General features: G+C 40.1%; 2 protein-coding genes across 2 annotated transcripts; one reads left to right on the top strand and one right to left on the bottom strand.

The window, feature by feature from the left end:
• Nucleotides 1-338: 338 nt before the first annotated feature.
• TMEM229A (transmembrane protein 229A) lies at nt 339-1,307 on the top strand. Its single transcript, XM_089482003.1, has one exon. The coding sequence runs from the start codon at nt 339-341 to the stop codon at nt 1,305-1,307; it is 969 nt and encodes a 322-aa protein (XP_089338129.1).
• A 6,492-nt stretch (nt 1,308-7,799) lies between these two features.
• Nucleotides 7,800-22,826, bottom strand: LOC149302827 (ADP-ribosylation factor-like protein 8B-A). The gene is made up of 7 exons (XM_089482148.1): nt 22,704-22,826; nt 21,890-21,970; nt 11,453-11,526; nt 11,111-11,204; nt 10,248-10,315; nt 9,460-9,530; nt 7,800-7,849 (listed from the first exon to the last, which is right to left on the bottom strand). Exons 1-7 carry the CDS (start codon nt 22,824-22,826, stop codon nt 7,800-7,802), a joined length of 561 nt encoding a protein of 186 aa, XP_089338274.1.
• Between the last annotated feature and the right edge of the window lie 2,750 nt (nt 22,827-25,576).

Here is a 25,576-nt window from a genome sequence, read left to right as displayed (position 1 = left end):
TATGTATATGTCACTCCTTTTACATTTATTGTGGCTACACCGTGTTCTCTAATCTAATATACACTCAATGCCCTGGCTTCCACATATCCCCTAATTTATTTGTATATTTTAGCAGAGGCAGGTAGCCGGGGCACAAAGTAAACGAGTCGCAATCACAGGCTCAATGTGATGTGCGGAGGGATTGAGGTAAGAGGGGTGGGGGTGTTGGTTTCTTTTGACAGAGACGAGGTACACGAGGAGGGGCGCTGAGAGCTGTGCCAGGCGCTGGGTCTTGCTCAGCATCCTCGGCAAGGCGATGCGACTCTGACCCCTGGCAACCTGCTGCAGCCATCGCAAACATGGGCAGGAGCCAGGGTGCCTGGAGGCGGCAGGTGGTCAAAGCCCGTCCCAAAGCTTCGGCGGCCAGCAGCTCTATCCCCAGCTTGCAGCCCCTGCCTGCATGGATGAGACTGTACTTCTACGGCATGCACGGCCTGACCCTGGATGTAGTGACCTCCTGTGTCCGGCGCTTTCCTAACAGCCAGGACTACAGCCTGCTGGGCTTCTCTTCTCCCTACCGCTGCCTGCTGCACGCCATCACGCACTTCGCCCTGGAGAAGATCTATCTCCAGAGGAAGAGCTTCCCGGACAGTGCCCTGGCTTTCCACTTCGTCTTTTACCCGTCGGTGTTCGTGGGCCTGCAGATCCTGTTGAGGAAGACGTTGCTGCAGTGCTGTCCGCAGGAGCGGGCATTCAGCGCGGCCGAGCTGGGGCTGCAGTACGCGCTGGCGGTCTATCACTCACAGGTCTTCCTCAGGACCTTCCTGCGGCTGCAGTACCAGCAGGGCTGGGAGGGGCAGGCGGCGCACTGCGCCAGTGCCAGTGGGGTCAGTGCTGGACGCAGGCTGTCAGTGTTCCTGCGCTTCATTTTCTTCGGTATGCACGGCTTCCTGGACGAGGTCCTCTTTACCTCCGTCTTCAACGTGCTGGAGAAGCCGGGCAGCCCAATGAGCGGACACACGTCCCTCTGGTCCTTCTTTATGTACGGGAGCTGCAGCCTGGTGGTGGAGAAGCTCTACTTTTACCTGTGCTACACCAGAGGATGGGGCCCCTGGAAGCGTCTCCCGGTCTACATTCTCTTTGTCTACACATGGGAGTTCTCCTGGGGCATAGGGTTACGCACCTGCAACGCTTGTTCGTGGGATTACTCTCATTATCCACTGAATTTCATGGGCCTGGTGACCCTCATGTATTTACCTGGATGGGTGTTTCTTAGCTTTTACCAAGACTTGCTGTCTAAGATGCTGCTGCGAGTATGCTATGTATAGGTGAGGAGTGCAGCTCCTGAGCTGGGGTATCTGGACCCATATGGGCATTTAGGTGAGATAACCCATGTAATAAATACACCTACTAGGATGTGTGAGTCTGGGTGGCTAGCAAAGTCCTGGGGCATTGTGGTAACTCACTACTCCTATAAAGTAAAGGAAAGCTCTACTGGATTTAATGCTGCTTCTAGTTCTTGCACATCTGGATCCACTGTGTAGGATACCCTGATACCAAGTCAAAAACCACAAATGATAATTTTGTAAGAATATCTGATGCACCGGAGTATTAATATTCTTTTTGTTAAGAATAATGTAAAAAGACTAAATGTAAGAGATCATTTACTTTAAAAAAAAGTCAGATTTAGATTTTTTAAAACTTAGTATTTCAGTTGATTTCTAGTGGTCACCTACTGTATAAACAATTTATTCTAGCTAGATTTGTTTCCAGTTTTTAAAGGCCCACTTAATGTTTTCACATGCATTCAAGGTCAAAACCTTCCATAGGTGTGAGAGTAACTTAATACATATATTTATAAACCAGAATGAAAATGTGTACTATAACATTGTATAACTATAGGTAATGATACCACAAAACAGCTTCCCCTACTCATGTCCTACATACACATCAACATGTTCTATTGTGTTTTGCACTTCACACCTTTAAATAATTCTAAATAATCTGTTTCAAAATGAATTCTGAGGTCTTTATATACTGAGACAGTTTATACTGTTTATTTTGCCACTGAAGAATGTGGGCAATGTTTACATTTGTGGTTTGCGCAATTATATTAAATATCATATTTGATATCTTACCCTGTTGTGTTGTTCACTGAAAAATAATTTACACAGCAGGTTGTAAACATTCCGAACACCCTCAAGTACCCTTAAAGAGTGAGTGTTTTTATGAGATCACCACCAAATGGGTCAATCATTGTTTTGACCATCTTTTGTTTAGAGCACTGCCTGCAGTTATGGTTATGTATTCTGGGCCAGCCTTGTTGGAAAGGTCATCAAGTCATCACATCATCTTTCAAACTGTAAGTAAAAAATGGTTACTAGTGCTGCTACCGGACCCTTGAGTTATTACCCCTGTCCCAGGTTATTATGCACATTTGTATTATTATGATTTATTTATATATCCAAATATATTATGCAGCACTTTAAAAATTTTAACTTTTAATAATGACTGAAGATAACATTAATGTTTTATATTTGGCTTACCAGAAATATCCAATTAGCCTGTAATGTTAAAACATAATAAAATATGTATGTGTGTACAACAGCCTGCTCTACTTATAAATTCTGATATTTGTGTGAGGCAGATTCAAAATAAAGAAATAATAGCGACATCGAGTCAAATGTTATATATATACGATGTCAAAAAACAGAGTATTGCAGAGTATGCGGTGATACCTTTTTTATTGGACTAACATAATATTTAAAAGACAAGCTTTAGAAACATACTTCACCTCTAGGCTTAGGTGGGACTCCGGAGATACTTCCTAGGCCAAACAAAAATATTTTGGGACTGTCCCCTGAAAAAAAGGAACACGTCATTCTTGGTTTGTGCAAATCAGTTTATGAAACCGCATCTAAATTGGGACAACGTCTGCATAAAGATGTACCCATCTTGTCTATTAAGATTCAGACAAGAGCAGGAACTGGCACAATGCTTGGCATGAAACTGACTCTGGAAAAATACTAAATGGCAGTTTAGGGAAATAAAAAAAATCTAGAAATATATGTCACATATATTTCTAGATTTTTTTTATTTCCCTAAACTGCCATTTCCAAATGTCATTGTGGTTTACTGAGGACTGATACAATTGTTTTAGTATTTTTCCATGTTGATTCCACTTGAGGTATAGGTGGTGTTTCAGTTAACCTCGTTATCTTGATCGTGAGCTGCACTGTGTTGTGTGTTTTTTTTCATGAAACTGACTCTCCTTGCATACCTAAAGAGTAACATACCACATAGTGTTAGTGGAAATCTTAGTTTTAAATCTTGATTTTAGTTTAAATTGGGGTAGTAATGTCCAGTTATTTTATTTTTTTAGTTATTAGGCATTCAGGGGCAGACATATTCTCCCAGTTCATTCTTATCTAGCAAGGGGTTCAGAACTGGACCCTGCTGTGATGCACCTAATATGTAGACAGTCTAATGTGCGATCAATGTAAAACTGATGGGCCTAGTATTACCGTATTGGCTCGAATATAGGCCGCACTTTTTCCCCCCACTTTAAGTCTTTAAAGTGGGGGTGCAGCCTATATTCGGGGTCTAGCCCCCGGGCGCCGGGCAGGCAGCGGGGTTAGGATACAGATCCCCCGCAGCGGTGCAGGGGACCTGCATCCTACTCCCCGATACGCTTAGACAGCCTCCCCTGCCAGCACTTCCCAGTGCCGGCACCGGAAGTTGTATACGCGTATTGCGTAGATGTCCCCCGCCGGCCCCGCAAGACACCCGGGAGTCTGCTCCGGTAAGTCGGGGGGGGCAGAGGAGGACAGTGATAGCATTTCTCGGGGAGGGAGGAGGACAATGGCAGCATATCTCGGGGGGGAGGAGGACAGTGGTAGCATATCTCGGGGGGAGGAGGACAGTGGCAGCATATCTCGGGGGGAGGACAGTGGTAGCATATCTCGGGGAGGGGGACAGAGTGGCAGCATGTTTTTTGGTGCTTTTTTAAAGAAAAAAACTTTTTCTTTAAAAAAGCACCAAACTTTTAGGGTGCGGCCTATATACGGGGGCGGCCTATATCCGAGCCAATACGGTAACTTTTTGTTCTAAAAGAACACTCACCTCTAGAAAATACTTTTTTTTTCAAATATACTTTGTTAAAACTGTAATATTTTAATGCCAGGATACATTAACTTTTTTTTTTTTAATACAATTACCTCTGATTTCATAAAGCCAAAATCATGTTAGCCCCTGAGACTGCATGTTAGCGCCTGAGACAAAATAGAACAGCTTGCAACTTTAATATAACATACTTTTAAAATAAAATGTATTGACTTTAGATTTGTCATTGTTCCTAAATTTTGTTTGTTTCTTACGGAAGTGAGGAATATGGTGGATCAGGGACAGACTGGCAATGACGGGGCAGCTCTGGCACTTTAAGGTCAGTGGCCGTCTGATTAAATTTTTATGCTCACGGATCTTGGGGCCGGGCATATCCAGCACCTGGCCTGCCGCTGCCCGGTGTACAGTATCAACTTTATGTTTTGGTTTGTGGTGGAACGTATCGAATAAAACAGACTATGGATAAGCAATCACTTATCCATAATATATCCATTTACGGGCCTTGCATATTAAACTAGCAATATATTCCGTAGACTGAATTTTAGGCTTTGACTTAAAAGGTATTTTAATGGGACACCTAAAAATTAGCTTATGGTCAGTCCACTTATAATCCCTCCCGGGCAAGGCTGATTTATCAAGGAAAAGTGGCAACCCTACTATGATGTCAGTAATTTTAAATAACTAACCATATGTTGTTCAATCATCCATCAGTGTGTAAAAGGATACATTGTACCGTGCTGAATTCAGTTTCAAAATAATGCCACTTATTTGTGAACTTGAATATATCACAAATATTAAGCAAAAAAGTTCAGTATTGTCTGTAAAGCAACAAGTGGGGGCCAACTCTAGTAACACTATTTAGACTAGGGTCAGTCTGGTGCCTAGCAGCTTCCTTACACTATGGGGGTTACCTGCAGTCCTCCAGAAATTGTCTTCAATGTGTAAAGGTTGGTCTAGTATAATGCATGTGGATATGCACAAGACCAAGGCATTTTAAATGTGTAAAAAGATGACATTTGTGTTGGATGGCAAAAGGGCTTCTTTGGGGCCCAATTTGTTTCAGAACTGGCCCTGAAGGACACCTTGGTCTTTTCATCTGGACAGATTTTCTGAAAAACTCCGTTTTGTGGGCATCCACCTTAAATTTATTTTCATGATTTGCTCCATTGTTCTTTTCTGTTCAAAAGCAAAGCCATATTGGTTCGATTATGGGGCAAGTTAGTTATTTTCCCAGAAACAAAAAAAACAACCTTATCTTTTAATCAAAGTCCTTCTTATTTATTCACATCTCAGATCCACAGCACAGCCGACTTATTGATCCGGGGCAACACAGCTTTTCTGGGAGCCTCACATGCTCTAAATTCATCAAGACAATGACTGGAAATGAAATGCAGTTTATTTACTCAGTGGCTGGTTGCCTCCTGACATGAGCTAAATAAATAAGCCACAAGTAGTTAACCTTGTTTTAGCATGAATAAATGTGTTCTGTTCCCCCCCACACACACCTTTTTTTGGGGGGGGGGGATGGGGGGGGGCATCATGTTGCAGAATTGTCTTTTGTTAAAAGCGAACTTACACTTACAGCAAGGAGGAAAATCATAACATTCTATCTCATTTTATTGCAATGTTTGACATATATATGCATAGAAAACATTGTGGATTATGTTACAAGCATTTCATCTGACCAATAAGGCGACTGGTTTTAAATTAATTATCTCAAAATATGACGCCAATGGCTAACCATCAGGGGAAAAAAAAAAAAAATATATACAGTTGGGCTGCTCATTAAAAAAGTGTGTTGCCTTTTATACAGGATTACACTTTAATACTATTGCTTTGATCTAAATATATTTATTAGTAAATAGATGGTATGCAGATACAGAAATAATAATGCAGTAACATTTACAAGTCAACCATCACAAAACCCTACAAAGGCCAATTGGGTCTTCTAGTATGCAATCATATGTAGGAGTAACACCAAAAAGCAACTATCAAGATGATTCAACTGGACCACAGATGAATGTGAACAACCAACTTTAATTTACAAATACATTGTCAATACCACCATGGGGGGCATCTACATATTACTCAGTGTTTCACATATTACATTCTTTATCATGTGCCCTGAGATCACCATTGTCAGCTTCCTATTAAAAAAACAAATGGAAGGGCAGAGCCCATGGTTTTAGGTTTCATTTTGGTCAAGTGTTATGAAAAAGAAAAAAAAAAAACTTCCAGTCCCTGTGTGATTTTTAAGAGCTTGGATTTGTATTTGGAATATATTAGACCTTTTTAAACCTACTATAGTATGTGACTTCTTAAACAAAAAGAACCTGCAAGGCAGAGGACAATGAGAACTGTCTATAATTAAGATGTACTGTAAGGAAACAGTTCAGCTACACATGTTGTGTGGTAGAAGGTGCTGTGGTACTTTAAAAAGTGCTCCATAATTTCTAGGAAAGGTTAGAATTGAGCCTTTGGGTTGTGGTTAAAGCACAAAAAAGCACAAAAAAAGAAAAAACAAAACATGATTTCAGGTATAGAAGGAGTGTACCACTGGTTAGGAATCAATCCTAAAACAGAACGTAGACTTCAGGGACTTGTACCATTAATTCATTTCATTGAATTATTTGATGGACCTGAAAATGTACGCATCAAATAAAAAAAAAAAAAAAGGAATGCTTTCCCAAAAGTATGTAAAGTCTCTAAAAACTCAGATCAGATGCATCTATCCTTTCGTGAAAGAGAGAGACAGAGAGAGACACACACAGACAGAGAAACTGAAAGGCCCTTGAAGAAAACACAAAAAGCAGTATTAGCAGATACATTCTCAGATTTGAAATTCAGAAGCACCAATGGAGGAAAATAAAACAAATGATTACATATGCAGACAGTCAAAGGATTGTGTAGAAATGCAAATTACAGAGGGAACACTATTTTGCCTAGGCTACAAAAATAAAACTGATGGGAGATGAGGAATCAGCGTTTACTTGACCAAGTGGAGAGAAATGAAGCCTGTCAAAATTTTACAATGCTTACAGATTATTCCAATTGTTACATTACATTAAGATACCTTTGGCAGACAAATGTTAATGCATAATACACTTAAGGCAACCATGATGATTAATCATATTTACATTGAATTTGTTAAAAGTAATAAAGGCAAATACATACACATTCAAGTTGGCATGGCATTATACTACTAATAGTTTCGATATAATGCAATTCCAGGTTTTAAACACACAAAAAAAAGAAAGATGAAAGCTTTAATCATGCCAAGGGGGTTTGCCAACTATGTTTTCTGTCTATGGCGGAAAAAAAAAAAAAAAAAATACTGCATGCCATAAGTTTTATCCATCAGTAGAAATTGTAGGAGGAGACATATTTTCTTGTACTTGGAGAACACAAAATTATCAGTTTTAACTTGTAATTCGTTCACCAATTGTACAAACTAGCTAATTGTATATGGCTGACCTTATACATGCAAACATAGTTTAAGAAAAAGTAATCCAATATATTCTGTCATCTTGTATAAGTGCAAGGTGGCCAAGAAAGGCAGACGATAAAGGGTCAAACCACACTCTAAGCCTGCTAGCTTGCACCACATGAAGAAGGAATCCTGGTAATGATGTTCATTTCCGCCAAGATATAGTGGACAGAATGGAAAGGAAGCCAGGAAAAGAGGTGTGACTGTTTCCTCAATAATGTCTTGACTTTGAATGCTGAATAAGCCATTGCAATGTAATATCTGAAAAAAAAAGTAAAATGCTGATGTGTAGGAGGAAAATTCTCAAACATACAAATAGATAACAGCTGGCAAAAAAAAAATCCACACCCTAGCCACTTCATAAAAGAGCAATGTAGTTTTATTTACACTTTAGGAAGGGAAATTGATACAATATATATTTCATACAGCACCATCATGTTCTGTAGCGCTGTACAACGGGTAGACAGGACATAAGTAGTATAGAACATAATTTGACTTACAGAAACAGCAGGTGAGGAGCACCCAGCTCAAATGAGTTTATAATCTAGATGGAGCTAGGTTGTATTAGGCAAGAGGTAAAAGTGCACTTGTTGGGATAGACCAGCCACACTAGCATTGCAGGAGAGAGAGACTACGAAATGTGAGCTAAAGGAACATGGGAGGAAGGGCATTAGCATGTAAGGTTGTAGGTGTCCTTAAAGAAGTGGGTCTTGAGGGATTTCATGAAAGACCGAAAGCAGGGGGAAAGACTGATAGGGGCAGACCATAAGAAGTCTTGCAAGTGTGCATGATAGCTAGAAATCAGAGAAGACAGGAGATCATTGGATGAGCGGAGAGACCGGTTAAGAGTGTATTCAGAGACTAGTGAAGGGCTTTGAAAATAAGAGTCAGGATTCTAAAATGATTCCTTAAGCACACAGGCAGTCAATGAAGAGACTGAGAGGGGAGAGGTATTAGTAAAGCAATTACAGGGTTACAATAGTCAAGGCAGAAGAGAATAAGGGCATGAACAAAAGCTTTGGTGGCATCTTGTGTTAGAAAGGGACAAATGCAGGCAATGTTTTTAGATAAAAACACACACCACTAGTGTAAATGAATAAGTAATACTTTCCCTAATTAGGCAGCAGCACCCAAATAAGCGTTCCTCCAACACTTAATGATCTATACAATATTTTACCTTATCCACATGACCAAGTGATACTGTGCCATTGCTGCTGTGTTTTTATATTTTTTAGCCACAAAGAATTAAAGAATATTTTATGATGAGCGCATTTATGTCCTTGGAAATGTGAGTGCACTACTTACTTGCAGTATTGCTAAGCCTTATTTGCATACAGTCACACAATATTTTTTTCAAAAATCTTTTTTCCCCTATGTGGATGTGCGCCCCATTTGGAAGAATTGTAATGTTTTTAAGATGGCAGGCTAAATGTGGGGGCTGAACAAGTGGTCAGTCAAGTGTGGCACAAAGGCGTGAGGGTGTGAATCAGGAGAGAGCAGTGACACGGAGACCAAGATCACGACGAGTTTGAAGGAAAAGAGGGTGGTCCACAGCGGCCCTTGGATTTAGTAGTGGGTAGGTCATTAGTAACTTTAGTAAGGGTAGTCTCAGTAAAATGTGGCGAAAAAAAATATATATAACCGTTACATACACCGATTCCTAATCCCAGGAATACTTATTACTTTGGCAGGATCTAACTCCCTGGTGTCTACTTTTTTTAAGCAGGGTCCTGTAATATGTGAAAGAAATCGGTCACCCCTGAAAACACATTCTCCCCTCAAAAAAGTTGTGTGACAGGTAAACAGTGAAAACAAAACAAAACATAGAAGCCCACATAATGCCTCAACATGAAATATACACAAAATCTCACCTATATTATCTTTCTCTTTACAAGAGATTGAATAACAACAGATTTCTCGGTCTTGAATTGCAGAAAGGTTTCTGAAAAACAAACACACAAGTTTGGTGTTATTCTTAAATAAAAAAATTAAAAAAAAAAAAAGTCGCAAAATTTAGGAAAACCTTATTATCATGTTTTTAGACATCCAGAGCTATAACTATATTTTTTTCTTTGCTTGTGACCAGTGTTCCCTCTAAGCACATAGCTTTTTTAGTGAGCGCACACGTCCAAAAATTGTGCGCACAACAGTTTTTCCCCCCAAAAAAAATAAAAAATAATTTTTTAAACTTTATGCGGCACGGATATTGTGCGCACAATTTTTGCTCTGTGAAAATTTTTGCACAAGAGGAATTTTCTGCGCACGCCAAGTAAGAAAAATTAGATGCAACATTGCTTGTGACTCATTCTTACACAAATACTAGATTAACAATAATGGAAAAAACTAATTGGGAAAACAGGATACTTTTAGAACTTCATTTATAAGACAGCAGTCAATAATTGCAAAGCTATTTTCTACTTAATGGCAATGGAAAATTCATGAAATCTCCCCATACTAGAAGATAAAACATGGTAAGTACAGCCGTATTGAATACGAATGAATGAAACCATGAGAAAGTAAGTTTTTTATTGTTTTGTGGTGCTGTGGTTAAAACACACATATATACATATACAAACTGCACGTTTGCCAAAGAGAACGACGAAAAGCGGGATTATTCTGGAATATTGGTACGCAGAATTCTATTTACTATGTTACTTACAGCTTTTCTATAAGTTGCTTTTCATCCAAAGCATTTGGAAGATCTCTCTTGTTACCAAGAACTAACACCTAGAAAGGGAGGAGAAACAACACAGGTAATTTGTAAAACATGACAAAAATATTCTGATCAGCAAGAAAAGTAAGAGATTTGAAATCATAGATTTAAGATGACGTGGGTATTATTACACTAGCGCCTGCAATAGTTTTTACTGCCTATGGGGAAGTACTACTGTGCAACTATCACAATACTTAATTAACATGTATGCAACTGCCACATATTTGAGATAAACCCACAGACATTTAGAATTATGTGTTTGATTTGGACAATCTTTCTGCCAATTTTATGCATATTCCGCGACTTCTTAAGATGGAAAATACTAGAATTCATTCCCATCGAACAAGAAAATAAAACAAGGAATTGAGTCATGGAATAAAAAACAAACAAAAAAAACCTACAGCAGAGTGCTAAATGCGTAGCATTCACCATGGAAAGCAAATGAATAGTCTTCCAGACTGCCCCACATTTAATGCTTTTGCACAAGAGATGTGTCATAAATAAGCCTCATTCTTTTTAAAATGTGTTCTGTTATGCAAGGGCTGTGGAGATGCAACCTACACAATTTATTTTTATTTCAACTATTTTCAAGATACTTTCGATATGCTTCCAACCACATTTAACTAAAACCAAAGATTTTCTACAACTTGGTTTTATTTTTGAACAGTTGAAATGTTTAACTTCAAATAAAACTCAGACATACGGTATGAAGGTGTTAATATAATACTCTAGTAGATAAGACGTATTAAATAATGCATAATATTTATAGAAACTAAAGTTCTGTAAATAAGACCTGTTCGTAAACTCACTGGGATTCCATGCAACTGTGGCTTGTCAAGCAAATTGTGTAATTCATATTTAGATGCTTCCACTTTATCCAAGTCTGCTGCATCTACCATGTACCTAAACACAAAGGAAAGATAACCATCTGTATAATTTTCATATATAGAATTTAAATGTTAACATTTAGGACAGAATCCAAATACATTAAAAGCTGTCAAACAACGTATGCTTTTAATGTGCCAGGTATTCAGCTGGTCTAATATACAATACAGGGCTGTAGTGCACATGGGAAAAGTAAAAAAAAGGGTTAATTACCATATTCTAGGTATAATCCGAATTGAATGCATAGAACTGCATAAGTTACTTACACAACTGCGTTAACTCCTCTGCAATAGCGCTCCCACATACTACGAAATCTTGGCTGACCCCCGATGTCCCAAACCTAGAATAAATATTGAAAAATATTAATTTGTAGGCTACTAGGCATATGCCCTACGATAAGCAGTAGCCATTTTGCACGCTTCCTTGAGTCCGCATCGTTCAGAGTAATACAAGCTTACCTTCTAGAATTCCTAATCACGCGCACATTTTTGAGGAAGCTCATGAGCTAAAAAGTGTCCCATATCGTCACACCAACATAGTTGATAAAATGTCACTAGGCACACTAAGTCAATAACTATTGTAGAGTTACATCAATTTTCAAAATGTTACATGGATTTATTCTGGTTTTTAATTTCCAGGATTCAGTTGCAAATTTTGGTTTTCATGTCGGATCTATACATTTGTTTTGTACCACATTTTATTTTTGAGACACATCAGCATGCTTCCTAGATTCTATTGGTAGCTCGGTAGGAGTTGTTTTAGCTAAAAAAGGTACAATTAAGGAGCACTAGCCAACAGGAATAGGTATTTCATTAAGAAAATATAAAGAGCCATTTCAAAGACATTAAAGTTTAATACTACTGTTCACCAGAAGCAACACATGTATTGTGTTTAGAACTAGTTTACTGAAGAAATTGTGTTTTAAAATAAACAATCCATGTGATTTTTTTGTTTTTTTTAATAACTTGTTTATGGAAAGGGACATATATAGTATTCCACTTGCATGTCAAGGATGTGGGATCTTGGTGCAGCTGCACAGAGGGGGCTCTGATGAATAACTTTGGGTTTGCAGGAAATACAGTGAATTAAAGTGCATATGATGGCCAGAGTGTCCTAATTATGATTAAATTACTTTCAATGCCCTGACCATAACAATGCTTCTACCCCTTCTAAAGTTGTGAAAACCAGATTTAATAAAAGGAGGTAACTAAAATAGTACGGAATGATAGAAATCATTAAAACATGAAGGTCCGTTGTAAATTGTGGATCACATCACATATACTTAATTTTATTGAAAAATAAAATGCAGGAAAACCAAAACAAATACATACATACTATCACTGTGTTTTTCTTATTTAGAATTAAAGCAAATCTGTCAAAGAGGGGTACAGTCATTGAAGATATTGCTTCTCAACTTGCCTTGAGCTGAAAATCCATGAAAGCATAGGTCATGTCAGAGAATGAGCATACACAGAAACAAAGGTTGGAATACAGCACACTGGGACATCTGCTCTGAGTTATCCAGGGTACAGCAACATAATATGAAATTTAGTAGACTGAGGTTTTATTCTTTTGTTGGATACCCAACATACCCATGGAGCTGTTGCTGTCATGTCTTGCGAGAATGGCTACTTTGCAAAACAGTTAAACACAGCATATTTGTGTTATTTATATGTCTACACATTCACAAAAATATGAGAAGCGTGATTGAAAAAATTATGGTTTGCCATAAATTGCCTGTTTTGGGAAGCCTTATTTCACCTTCACTAGCGTCCCTGACTGTCCTGAGTGGGTTATAACCTGCCAGGCCAAAACTCTGGGTCTTCCAGGTAACGCTCAGGGGATCTGGCCTCTTTGACATGGATCTTGGAGAATACCAAAAAAAAAAAATGTAAATCTTTTTACCCACTTCAAAGAGAACTTTACCATCTGAAGGACTCATATTATGGAAACTGTAAGTTAGGGATTTCTTGTCTCCCGCTCATTTTATGGACTGTTCTGCCAAGTTGTAACTTTTATTCCGATATTTGTGTACACAGCACTGTGAAACCCTTTTTCACATTAAACGTTCAATGAATCTGCTCTGGCTTTTGTTCTCTAATATGACATTACTACTCTGAAGAAAGCTGAAGTAAAACACGTTACAAATGAGTTTATTATGCATGTCTAATTATTAAAGGTAACCCAAGATGCCTGGATATAAAGTCTTGGTGGTGGCAGTGAATGGTAGTGCTGAGGCGATAATACTGGATAGTTCAGGTGTTAATTCGATGGTTGCAGGGAATGGTAACAGGCAACTAGGAACCTGTATTAACCATTACTGTGCTGCAGAGTTATCTAGATAGACTGGGGGACTGGGCACACAAATGGCAGATGAAATTCAATGTAGATAAATGTAAAGTTATGCACTTCGGGGTAGGGAATGCACAAGCAAACTACACCCTAAACGGTAGTGAATTAGGGGTAACGACAAATGAGAAGGACTTGGGAATTGTTATAGACAACAAACTAGGCAACAATGTGCAATGTCAGTCAACAGTTGCTAAGGCCAGTAAGGTATTGTCATGTATGAAAAGGGGCATCAATTTGCAGGATAAAAATATAATTTTGCCTCTGTATAAATCAATGGTAAGGCCGCACCTTGAATATGCTATGCAATTTTGGGCACCTATTCTAAAGAAGGATATCATAGCACTAGAAAGGGTGCAGAGGCGAGCTACAAAATTAATAAAAGGAATGGAGCACTATAGTTATGAAGAAAGGTTAACAAATTTAAATCTGTGTAGTTTAGAAAAACAGCGCCTCAGAGGGGATATGATAACATTATATAAATATATTCGGGGCCAATACAAACCATTGTGTGGAAATCCGTTCATTAACAGGACTATGCATAGGACACGTGGTCATGCATTCAGACTGGAAGAAAGGAGATTTAGTCTAAACCAGAGGAAAGGGGTTTTTGTTTTTTTTTACAGTAAGGACAATAAGGATGTGCCTGCAGAGGTACCGCATTTTCCGGCGTATAAGATGACTTTTTAACCCATGAAAATCTTCCCAGAACAGGAGCATACACAGAATGTCACTGTACCATGCAACAAATCCCGCTGCAAACTTTGCCAACATATATGTGACAGCAACACAGCCAGTCACAACAACAAAACATACATCAAAGATTCTTACTCATGTACATCGGCAAACGTGGTGTACATGATACAATGTTCTGCATGTGACAAAGGGTGCTACATTGGGGAAACGGGGCTTAAGTTGTACCTTAGAATGAACCTGCACCGAAGCTCCATCAAAAACCATGAGGAAGAAAACTATGCACCCCGGTAGGACATCATTTCACACAGAACAATCACTCCATCCAAAACCTAAAAATTAAAGTACTCAAAGGAAATTTCAGAGACTCTCAGGAAAGAAAAACATTTGAGATGAAAATGATTACACATTTTAACACCATAAAAAAGAGGGACTTAAAGTGGATTCTGGTTTCCTTACACACTACCAGAACTTCATATGAACTTCATCTAAACATCCAATTTGTGTCTAATTGCTGTTATCTTTGATGTTTTACTGTGGCTATTGGTTTATTTGTTCTGTCTCTGGGTTATCTCTCTACATTTCTCACCTCCAGACCTATTATTTACGACACCCCACTCAACCCCCCCCACCCTTCTCTTATACCATCACTTGTTTTAAGTTGTAACCTCTATCATGTTGATTAGTATTGCGTCAGACCTGATGAAGGGAGGATAACTCTCGAAAGCTTGTCTTTTTAATATTATGTTAGTCCAATAAAAAAGGTATCACTGCATACTCTGCAATACTCTATTTTTTTACATCGTATATATATGTGTGTGTGTGTGTGTGTATATATATGTATATTAGGGCTGAAACAACTAATCGATAAAATCGATAATGAAAATCGTTAACGATTTTCATTATCGATTAATCGAATAGATTTTTATCGATTAAAAAAAGAGGTTTTTTTCAGAGCAAATGCTCTGAAAAACTCTTCTCCTTATATAATCCGACCTCAAACAGAGATCGGATTATAACACTAGAATCCAGATCCCCGCAACGCTGCAGGGGACCTGGATTCTCCTCACTGTCGGCCGGTCTCTCACTTCCGTCTCTCTCCCCCTCCCATCTGCCTCCTCCCCCCTCCCATACAGCACTCTGCCTCTCTACCCGGCTCCATTACTGACAGGCACTTTCCCTGCAGCTTCATAGAAGCCTCAGTGTAAGTGAAGGGCAGTAACGGAGTCTGTCTGTGCGATGCAGACCCCCACCGGCTGACAGAGGATCATCCTCTCTGTCAGCCGGTGGGGGTCTGCATCGCACAGACTCCGTTACTCACCTTCACTTACGCTGAGGCTTCTATGAAGCTGCAGGGAAAGTGCCTTCAGTAACGGAGCCGGGTAGAAAGGCAGAGCGGTGTGTGGGAGGGGGAGGAGTCAGAGGGGTGTATGGGAGCCACCCTCCCATACACCACTCTGGCTCCTCCCCCTCCCATACGGCACTCTGCCTCTCTACCCGGCTCCCTGGTGTCTTGTCAGCAACGGAGGTTCACAGGAGGCAGAGTGGAGTATGGGAGGGGGGAGGAGGCAGAGTGGTATATGGGAGGGGGGAGGAGGCAGAGTGGTATATGGGAGGAGCCAGTCATGTATGAGAGGGGGGGAGGAGCCAGAGTGGTGTATGGGTGAGTTATAGTGGTGTATGGGGGGGTATTATGAATTTCAGGGCATATAGGGGGTATAAGCCATATCGATATTAGGCATATCAGGGGGGCATAAAACAAATCTGGGGGTAAAAGGTATATCAGAGGGCTCAGTTGCATATCACTGGCATATAAGGAGTATAAGGCATATCAGGGGCACAGCGGAATCTGGCATATAAGAGGTATAAGGCATATATATGGGGGCAGAGTGGCAAGCTGGGGGTCAGATGTGCATAACTGGGGGCAGTTTGGTAAATTAAAAAAAATGTAAACAAGGCTTTTTTCTCAGTTTTTATTAAATATGAAAAATAGTTAACATATGAATTAATATTTACTAATAACTTTGTATTAAAACCTAGTTTGAGAAACACTGTGTTTGGGTTCTTGTAGCTTTTATTATTATGTCAGTAAAATAAGAAGGCGAATAGAGAGAGGCCATTGTGATAAAGAGATGAAAGTGTAAATTGTACGTTTTTTATTGCAATTTTTCTTCAATTTAAAATAATGTATTTTTTTATCCGATTAATCGACAAAATCGGCCAACTAATCGATTATTAAAATAATCGTTAGTTGCAGGCCTAGTGTATATGTGTGTTTGTAAGCTGGTGTGTACGTGTATATGTGTGTAAAGGAAGGGGTGTGTGAGGGCAGTATGTCTATACATGTGTGTGTGGACAGACATATGTTAGGGAGAGCTGACCCACCCAATCCAAGCAGGCTTTGTATACAACAACCAGCCAATCACCAGTAAGTTACATCGTTTGCAGTGATTGGCTGGTTGTTGTATACTGGGTAGAGGGGTAGTCTTATACGGCGAGTATAGCCCAAACTCTGTATTTTAACTGGAAAAGTTGGGGGTCGTCTTATACGCACAGTCGTCCTATACGCCGGAAAATACAGTAGTTTTATCAGAGTCTGAACAGACGTTTAAACAGCAACTGGATGGACACTTGGAAAAACAATCTTTAATTATGGGGAAACAGCTATTGATCCAAGGAGAAATCTGACTGCCATTTTGGTGTCAAGAAGGAATTTTTTCCCTGGTTAGTGCAAAATTGGAAAGAGCCAAACCGGGGCTTTTCGCCTTCTTTTGGATCAATAGCAACAAATTAACAGATATAGGGAGGGCTGAACTTGATGGACGCATGTCTTTTTTCAGCCTATATAACTATGTAATCCTTTTACTCCCACTGTCTCAGTCAGGCCCATAGCCCTTGCCTGTGACAGCATGTTTACTCTCCAGCTACTTGTCATCTAATAAACAGTTTGTAGATTCAAAGAATAAAAAGACCCCTTTCAGTGCAAAAGAAATACTGATCTATGCAGTACCATACAATGGGTCCATAACACTAACATTTACATATTTATTAGAAGGCTATAAATATTTTGTATAAAATTTGTCTCAAAATACTCATTAAACATCCATAGTGCTGGGAGTGAACCCTTGGATTTGGAACCGCTTGAACCTCCCCTGGCAGCAATAGCCTCAAACAAGCACTTCTGGTAGCTGCAGACCTACACAACGTTCGGTAGGAATTTTAGACCATTGCTCCTTACAGAACTGCTTAAGATCAGCCATATTCTTAGGATGTCTGGTACAAATATAGGAAATGATCGAGTTGATAAGCATGTCAGTACGACCTGTTGATTAAGGGTGTTTTCCAAGAAAAAGGTATTAGGTTAAACTAAAAGGTGTTGAGTGTATAACTACTAAGGAAACATACATAAACATATCAAATTATACATGTTGTGTAAATCTGTTTTTCCAGTTTTTCCTGAGGTAATTGTAGACTCAAAAAGAACATGGATCCACACTGCTTATATTTAATGGATTGATCCTAGACAAGGAAAGTAATATCCACCTTTGATCCTATTTTTAGTGTGTGCAAACACAGTGATATTCACCTTATGTATTGATTGTGTAAATGTTACGTTTTAGTGTTTTTAGTTGCCGGGGTTTACTATTGCCTATTAAAGATCACCCTTTGTACCACCACCCTCCTTCTTAAGTGTGTATTGTGAAGATAACACTTTTGCACAAAGCCCTGCTGACTTAAAGACGATCTGATTTTAAATGATACACAATTATGAATGCTGTGAATTCAAACTAAATCACAATAAACCTTGGACTCAATTTAGCATGGTATTAATGCCAACTGCTGGCTGTGTTACTTGAATTGTACCAATTTTATATTCAGAAGCATATTTTAAATGAAAAGGAATATGTTCTAATTCAGATACATAATATGGTAGAACTGACATGTGAGTAACAACATATCTTTACTACCGGGGAGGTTAAAAGTGGCTTTTTTACCTAAAGCATCAGTAGTGTTATTCATGAAAGTGTGAAACAAACATGTCACCCAAATATCACTGCCCCAGAAAGGAGGATTCACGGAATAAACAAGACGTAATTTTTACGCCAAGTTGCCATTCGCAATTCCCCTTTCGTCACTAAAAAGGAGGCGGCTGTACAAACAAGGCAGAGAGCAAAAGAAAATTGGAACTCCTAATCAGCTGAATATGGCAATGAATTTCCAAATATTTTCATATCTACCAAGAACATACTATTTTCAGTTATCCAATTGTTATGAGATATAATTAGATTGTAGAATGTAGCAAACTTAAAGTTATATTAAGTGCTTATATATTTCAATAAGGTTACAATATGTATTATATTGCTTGCCTATGTATAGAACTATCACTATAGTAGACCAAGGTCAGCATCACACGCTGTCCGACACACATCTATCCCCATATAGCAGAGCTTCACCCGCAAATAAACTTCAGAACCTGCTTAACATGTTAATAGTGTTTAACAAGAATTACTTACTAAAGCAATGTAAAATAGTCAGGCAAACGCTGCCATAGACTGTATGCCACTGGTTTTGGTGCTGGACCCATCCACCAAATGGGCATGTAAAGTTTAAGAGACAGCAGTTATGTTTGACAAAACACAAGCTAATGGAATCTCTTTCTTAAACCCTTGATGACAATTGCCGGTCCGGGCACGTCACGTAAAATCATGTCGTTAACGACAAATGTTAAAACGGGTAAAAAAAACCAAAAAAAAACGGATCGATTTTTTTACCCAAACGGCGTTGCTGTAATGCCTCGACCTTGAGGCATTCAGCAACGCCATGATCGGAATCAGGGGCCATGTCTGGCCCCTCCCCGGGGCGTCAACATCCGCCATACAATGTATGGCGGCGGACGCCCGTTTTAAAAGCGTTTAGGAGGCGACCTACGATCACCTCCTAAACTTAAATGGTGTTGCTGGAATGCCTCGATCAGGAGGCATCCAGCGACACCAAACACTTACCTCTTGATGGACTGTGACCGCTCGGGTGATCTTCTGCCGGTGATCTTCGCCATCAGCAAGATGGCGGCGACCCGGGAAAAAAAAAAATAAAGACGAAAAAGTTCGCTAGACGGTCTCCTGACCCTCTAGAGAACTCTGGCTCCACTTGCAGGTTGAATACAGGTACTGCATTCAACCATGCAAGTCAATGGAGCTCAGCTTTCTAATCACAGTGTGATTAGAAAAAAATAAATTAAATATAAAATAAAATTAATAATCATTAGAAAAAAAATAGTAAAAAACCAGTAAAATGTAAAAATAATTTCCCTCTGATGTCACTATCAGGGGAACCTTCAAGTTGAAAAAAAATCTTCAAAATGTTTTAAAAAAGGCAAAAAAAAATTTAAAATATATATATAAAAAATATATTTTTGTGAGCAAGTCCTAAAATTAGCACATTAGCTTAAAACAATTCTCGCATGGAAAGAGTTAAAATACTGGCATATTAAATGCCCATGGGGTGTCTACTTTTAAAAAATGTATGATTTGATGGGGTAAATTGAATTGGCCGGATTCAACAATGTCCCAAATAACACGGGGGGGGGGGGGGGAGGATGGCCACACATCTAATTTCCAATTACAAAAATGCACACGTACCAAATGTGGCCTTTTAGTTCCCCCCAAAAATGACAAACCCATGCATGTGGGGTATCACTGTACTCAGGAGATGTTGCTGAACACATATTGGGGTGTCGTGTGACAGCGGCATATACCAGGAGCTGTAAATTCATACATAAAGTAGGTGTGTGTGGGAAAAATACACACACAAAAACACTACTGCAAACTTTGAAAAAATGCTGGTGGTAAAATGTGTGCATGCAAAGAGTTAAAATACCAGCATTTAAAATACCCTGGGGTGTCTAGTTTTCAAAAATATATGGCTTTATTGGGCACACTGAAATGGCCTGGCTCAAAGATGTACCAAATAGGGCATGGGCAGTGGATCCCCAAATGCCAAAGTTCCACATTGAAAAATGTGCACGCTCCAAATGTGGCCCTTTTGCCCCCAAACAGCCAGGCAAAATCATTCATGTGGGGGTATCACTGCGCTCAGGAGATGTTGCTGAACACATATTGGGGTGTTTTATGATAGTGACATATACCAGAACCTGTTTATTCATACCTAAAGTAAAGTGTGTGAAAAAACAAATGCAAAAAAAATGACTACCATAAAGTTTGACAAAGGCTGATGGTAGAATTAGTGCTTGGAAAGGGTTAAAATACTAGCACTTGGAATACCCTGGGCTGTCTAGTTTTCAAAAATATATGACTTGATGGGGTAAATTGCATTGGCCGGCTTCAAAGATACCCGAAATGGCACATGGGGGGAAGAATTACCAGATTTGGAAAAAAAGGCTTTGAAATAGCAAAGCGCTACCTGTACTTTTTGCCCCATAATGCAGGGCTTGACAAATTTGTTGTAAATCTTGGCGCCAGCTTAAAAAGTTAGGAGCCAGGAATTTTTTTACACTAATTGTTGGTTAGGAGTGATCTGATCATCATCAGCCCACTTACTAAACTCACAGCATTTGACCTGGAAGCACCCTGGACTTTTAGGTCAGTGCTGGTTTTTTATATATATATATATATATATATATATATATATATATATATATATATATATATCTCAAAATTCCATGCTTGTGGGGGCTGGTTTTTGCTGTTGCTGGTCTGCCTGGGCTTCCAGGCAGACCACCAGCAGCAGAGCCCCTTACAAAATGGGAATTAACCCCTAAATGCCGCGGCATTGAAGGGGTTAACGCTGCCCTGTCGCTCTCATGGAGCGATCAGGCAGCAGGGGGATGTTGTGTCGGGTCCCCACACTTGTGTGGGGACCCAATCAACACTGAACCCCCTTTCCTGAAGCTGCCTGTGACAGCTGAAAACGCTATTGCAGGTTTTCCTGCAATCGTGGTTTCAGCCTACAGGATCACTCCGTGGGAGTGATCTCAGGCTCGGGGGCGGGCTCTGAGTGGCTGTGCTGTCTGCCCAGACTCCTGGGCAGACAGCAGCAGCAGCGCCCCCCGTGGTGACGCAGGGGCATTTTTTTTTGGATGTAAAAGGCTGACAAACTCCTAGGCACCAGGACAAAATTCTGAGTCGCCATGGCGACCTGGCGCCTGGGATTTGTCGAGCCCTGCCATAATGTGTAGAAAAAAGCAAAAAAACATAAAAACATTGGGTATTTCTAAACTCAGGACAAATAGTAGAATCTATTTAGCAGGTTTTTTCATTACCTTTCATAGATGAGTAAAAGATTTTTCAACTAAAAGTTAGAAACAGTCATTTTTTTCTAAATTTTTCACCATATTTTATACTTTTTTTAATAGTAAATAATATGATACAATCAAAACAATGTCATCTAAAGAAAGCCCTTCTTGTCCTGAAAAAAACAATATCTAATGTGTGTGGGTTCAGTAAACGGGAAAGAAGAAAATTACAACTAAACACGAGCAGCGCAGAAATGTTAAAACGGCCATTGTCACGAAGGGTACAAAAAGTAAAATCAGCCTTTGTCACGAAGGGGTTAAAGAACCACGGAATACACCTATAAAAGTATCTGATTTTCTGACCAAAACAAACAGCAAGAATGATTGGGAGTAGAGGAGGCACCCTTACCTTGATAGTAACATTCCCTTTTGTTACTTTGCGCATATTGAAACCAACAGTGGGAATCATATCTTCTGTAAACTGCCCAGACTGAAAATGAAAAGTGTTTTAATGTAAACAAAAAGTAGATATTTTTCAACAACAAATAAAATACTGTGTGTCAAAAAGTGCTGTAGAAGTAAACAATAACAGGAAATGCTATCAAGTTTTTTTACGCAATAAGCACGGCTAAAAACGTAGCAACCTAGTTTTACAAACCAAATATTGCGTGCCGTGCATGATTATACCACATGGCTTTATAAATATAACCAACAGAAACCATTGCAAAAATACTGCATACAACAACAACAAAAAAAACCTTAAACTAAAGACAAAATATAACCAGAGGCAGTGGGGAGAAAAAAAAATGTTCTTCATTCTCAAAAGGCAACTAAAATGCATTGCAACATCCAGAATAAACATTGAGAGAGTACAAGAATTGCATACAGGAACTGGAGCCTGGGGAAGCAGCAGTAGTGTGCAAAGAAGGCAGGGCACGTCATGTTGGGGGTGTACAGGCTGGGGGTGTACAGGCTGGGGGTGTACAGGCTGGGGGTGTACAGGCTGGGGGTGTACAGGCTGGGGGTGTAGGCATAACCGGGGGAAAGATACATGGAGAGAGGACAGGGGGAGTCTGAGGCAACAGAGCGATTAGGGAAAGGGCCAGGCTCAGGTATATGTACACGACAGGTAAAGGGACATGGGGTGTTTATGTGACTGGAGGATCTCAAGAGATGGAAGGCCCCTGATGTGAAAGCTCGAGCATTGTTTGTTTTTTTTTTACCGCTATGACGTTAACGAAGGTTGTCTTCCCGGAATACTGCAGCCCAACAAGCGTGAGCTCCATCTCCTCCTTCCAAAACAATGACTTGAACCAATCGAGCAGCTTGTTAATGAGGGCCAGCATGGTGCCGCCGGGACAAGAAGGGAGATGCGGAGAATGCGAAAGCCTCTACCCAAGTAATCACGGCCACTGCAACTCCCGGAACCCAACGGCTGCAAAACGCTGTGGCTGAGGGCTGGTCATATGACACGCGTGACGTCATACACCCGCTCCACTGGCTCGGTAATGGAGAGTCGGGAGGCGAAGGGAGGCACGCGATTCTTGTCACATGACAGGCATCATCCTGAGTGAGTCACATGATGCGCTGTGTTCAAGTTGGGGAAGTAGTGAACATGATTAGTTTGTTTTCCGTCCATGATTTACGAATGTCTACGACAATAATCTATGCTTAATTTGCGGAAAATGCTTATACGTATATTCCCCAATAAAGTAGCGCTAAATTACCTAACCCAGTAGCATAAAGAGATGTCAGTGGGTGATGAGGTCACTTGCCTAAGACGTGTAAGTATGCCCCTGCCTTGCAGTATGTGTGTGTTGTATGAAGTCTTAGAACGTGCTCATACACACCACAAAACTGCAGCGTACAACCATCCCAACAGCCCTTGTTTTTGTGTGACAGTCCCAAGTTTAAGGCACTGTCCTAAGTAGCTGCCCCGTTGTTCCTCTTTTGCTAGGGAGATCCTCTGATCAATAAGGAATTAAGGATGTTGTTCGTCTGGTCACTGCGGGGAAAAAATCTGGGTCACGGGAGCTGTGGCACGCCCCACTCCCCCTACTTCCCCTCCAAAAATGGTGTGTCACCAACAACGACGTCAGGAATGCCCACCAATATCAGCGGGACCTCCTACCCACATACCACAAGGAAGGGGCTCAGAGTAGCTGGAGCCAGATAGGTCCCTTTTAAAAACCACATTTATGTTTGGCAAAAAGGATAAAATCACAGTTGCAGCATAACACTGTGTTTAAACAGAATAACTAATCTAAGTTTACTCATGTTTCTGTACTGGTACTATATTATTATCATTATTATTATTAGGTAATGGCTTACACTCTAGCAAGCATATTGGTATAGAGAAATATAAGCTATGGAGAAGGCAGGGAGATATAACTGTAGATGGATGTGGAGGTTGTATTAGAGACGGATAAGTTCTAGCTGCAAAGATTGTACACTTCTCTGAATAAGTGGGTTTTGACACTTTTCTATAATATCCAGAAGGGTAAAAGCTAAAGGTTAGGTGGAAGTAAGTTGCAGAGTTACAGGACAGCACGAGTGAAGTCTTAAAAGTGGGAAAAGGAAGAAAGCCTTAGCCCACGGGAAGAAGGTAAAGATCGAATAGAGGAGTATTTTGTTATGAGGGCAGAAATGTATGGGGGAGCAGTATTAAGGAAGGCTTTATATGTTAGTACCTAGATTTTAAATTAAATGTAATATAATATGGAGCCAGTGGAGTGGTTTCCAGAGTGGGGAAGCAGAAGAAGAGTATTGTGTAAGGATTATAAACCTAGCTGCATTTTGGATGGATTGTAGAAGAAAGAGCCAAGATAGAGGAATTTGATGATCTAACATTAAGCCCTTTGCATCCTTATGATGAATGTATTTGTCCTCAATGCCTCTCATAGTTTCTTTAGTCCAGGACACTGCTTTGCAATTGAGGTGGAGTTCCTGGACCCAATTGGTGATTGTGGGGGCAGCTGATCGCTGTGATTTACCAATCACAGAGACCACTGACGCTCACATGACAAAGTCAGTCTTTTGAAACGTTTACTTTGTCTCTGTTACCCTCTCTACCTTACACAATGATTGTTAGGTACAGATAGTGAAAGACAGTATTCCAGAAGTAAAAAAAAATGTAATTTACTAAAAATTAAAACACCCTGGGGTGGAGTATCCGGAAGAGCAGGGTGGGCTCCATTAACAGGGTGTCTAGGTACTGAAAAGTTTAGTCCATATTTTCCAAGGACTGTGACTCAGGTATCTGGTAAATTGAGTGGGGCCACATGTGGCCTATTAAGGGCCATAAAGAGCAGGCTCAGCCTAGAGCCTGGGGAGTCAATTGTGAGCAGGGCAGGGGGAAGATGTGTTTAAGACAATTGCATTTGATTAAGTTGGTAAGCAGACAAGCTGCCCAAGGGTAGTAAGACAAACTACAGTCCACTTGCAGTTCACCCTAGAGAAAAATCGCAGCACTTTATACAACGTTCTCTTGCCCGTCTCTTATTTTTAATCTGTTGCTAAGCAACTGAAGAAATTCAAGAACAGATGAGAAACAAAATCATTAAAATATATCAGTTGAAAAGTCATGTCTAAGGCTCTAGGACTACAGTGAACCATGGTGGGAGTCATTAGCTACAAAAGGAGAAAACTTGGAACAGTGGTGAACCTTCCCAGGAGTAGCCGGTCTACCAAAACTCCTTCCAAGAGCTCATTAACAACTCATCCATGAGGTTACAAAAGAACCCAGTCTAATATGTAAAGAGCTGCAGGCCTTGCTTGCCTCAGCTATGTTCAGTGTTTACAATTCCACAATATTCTGTGAAACTTTTTTTGAAAACATGGATCCTGTTGCATCTGGCATAAAGGGAACACAGCATTCTACAATAAGAAAATCATACCAACAGTCAAACCAGGGCCAGCCCGACAATGGAGCCGAGTGGGGTCGGCAGACGAACATTCATGGCACCCGCAAAGTTAAAAACTAAGCGGCTGCCACCGGGACTGTCCGCCGTGCCGATAGCGTACCTGGCGGGGGGCAGTCCGCCTGGAGTGCCGCTCACTGAGGGGTGCCGGCTCGCCTCCAAAAACGATGCACACG

Source organism: Sceloporus occidentalis, unplaced genomic scaffold (genome assembly GCF_023333645.1).
Source record: "Sceloporus occidentalis isolate IW3139 unplaced genomic scaffold, rSceOcc1.0.p SCAF_17, whole genome shotgun sequence".
NCBI classification, from domain to species: Eukaryota; Metazoa; Chordata; class Lepidosauria; order Squamata; family Phrynosomatidae; genus Sceloporus; species Sceloporus occidentalis.
Note: the sequence above shows the minus strand (reverse complement) of the source record. Positions and strands in the feature narration are given on the sequence as shown.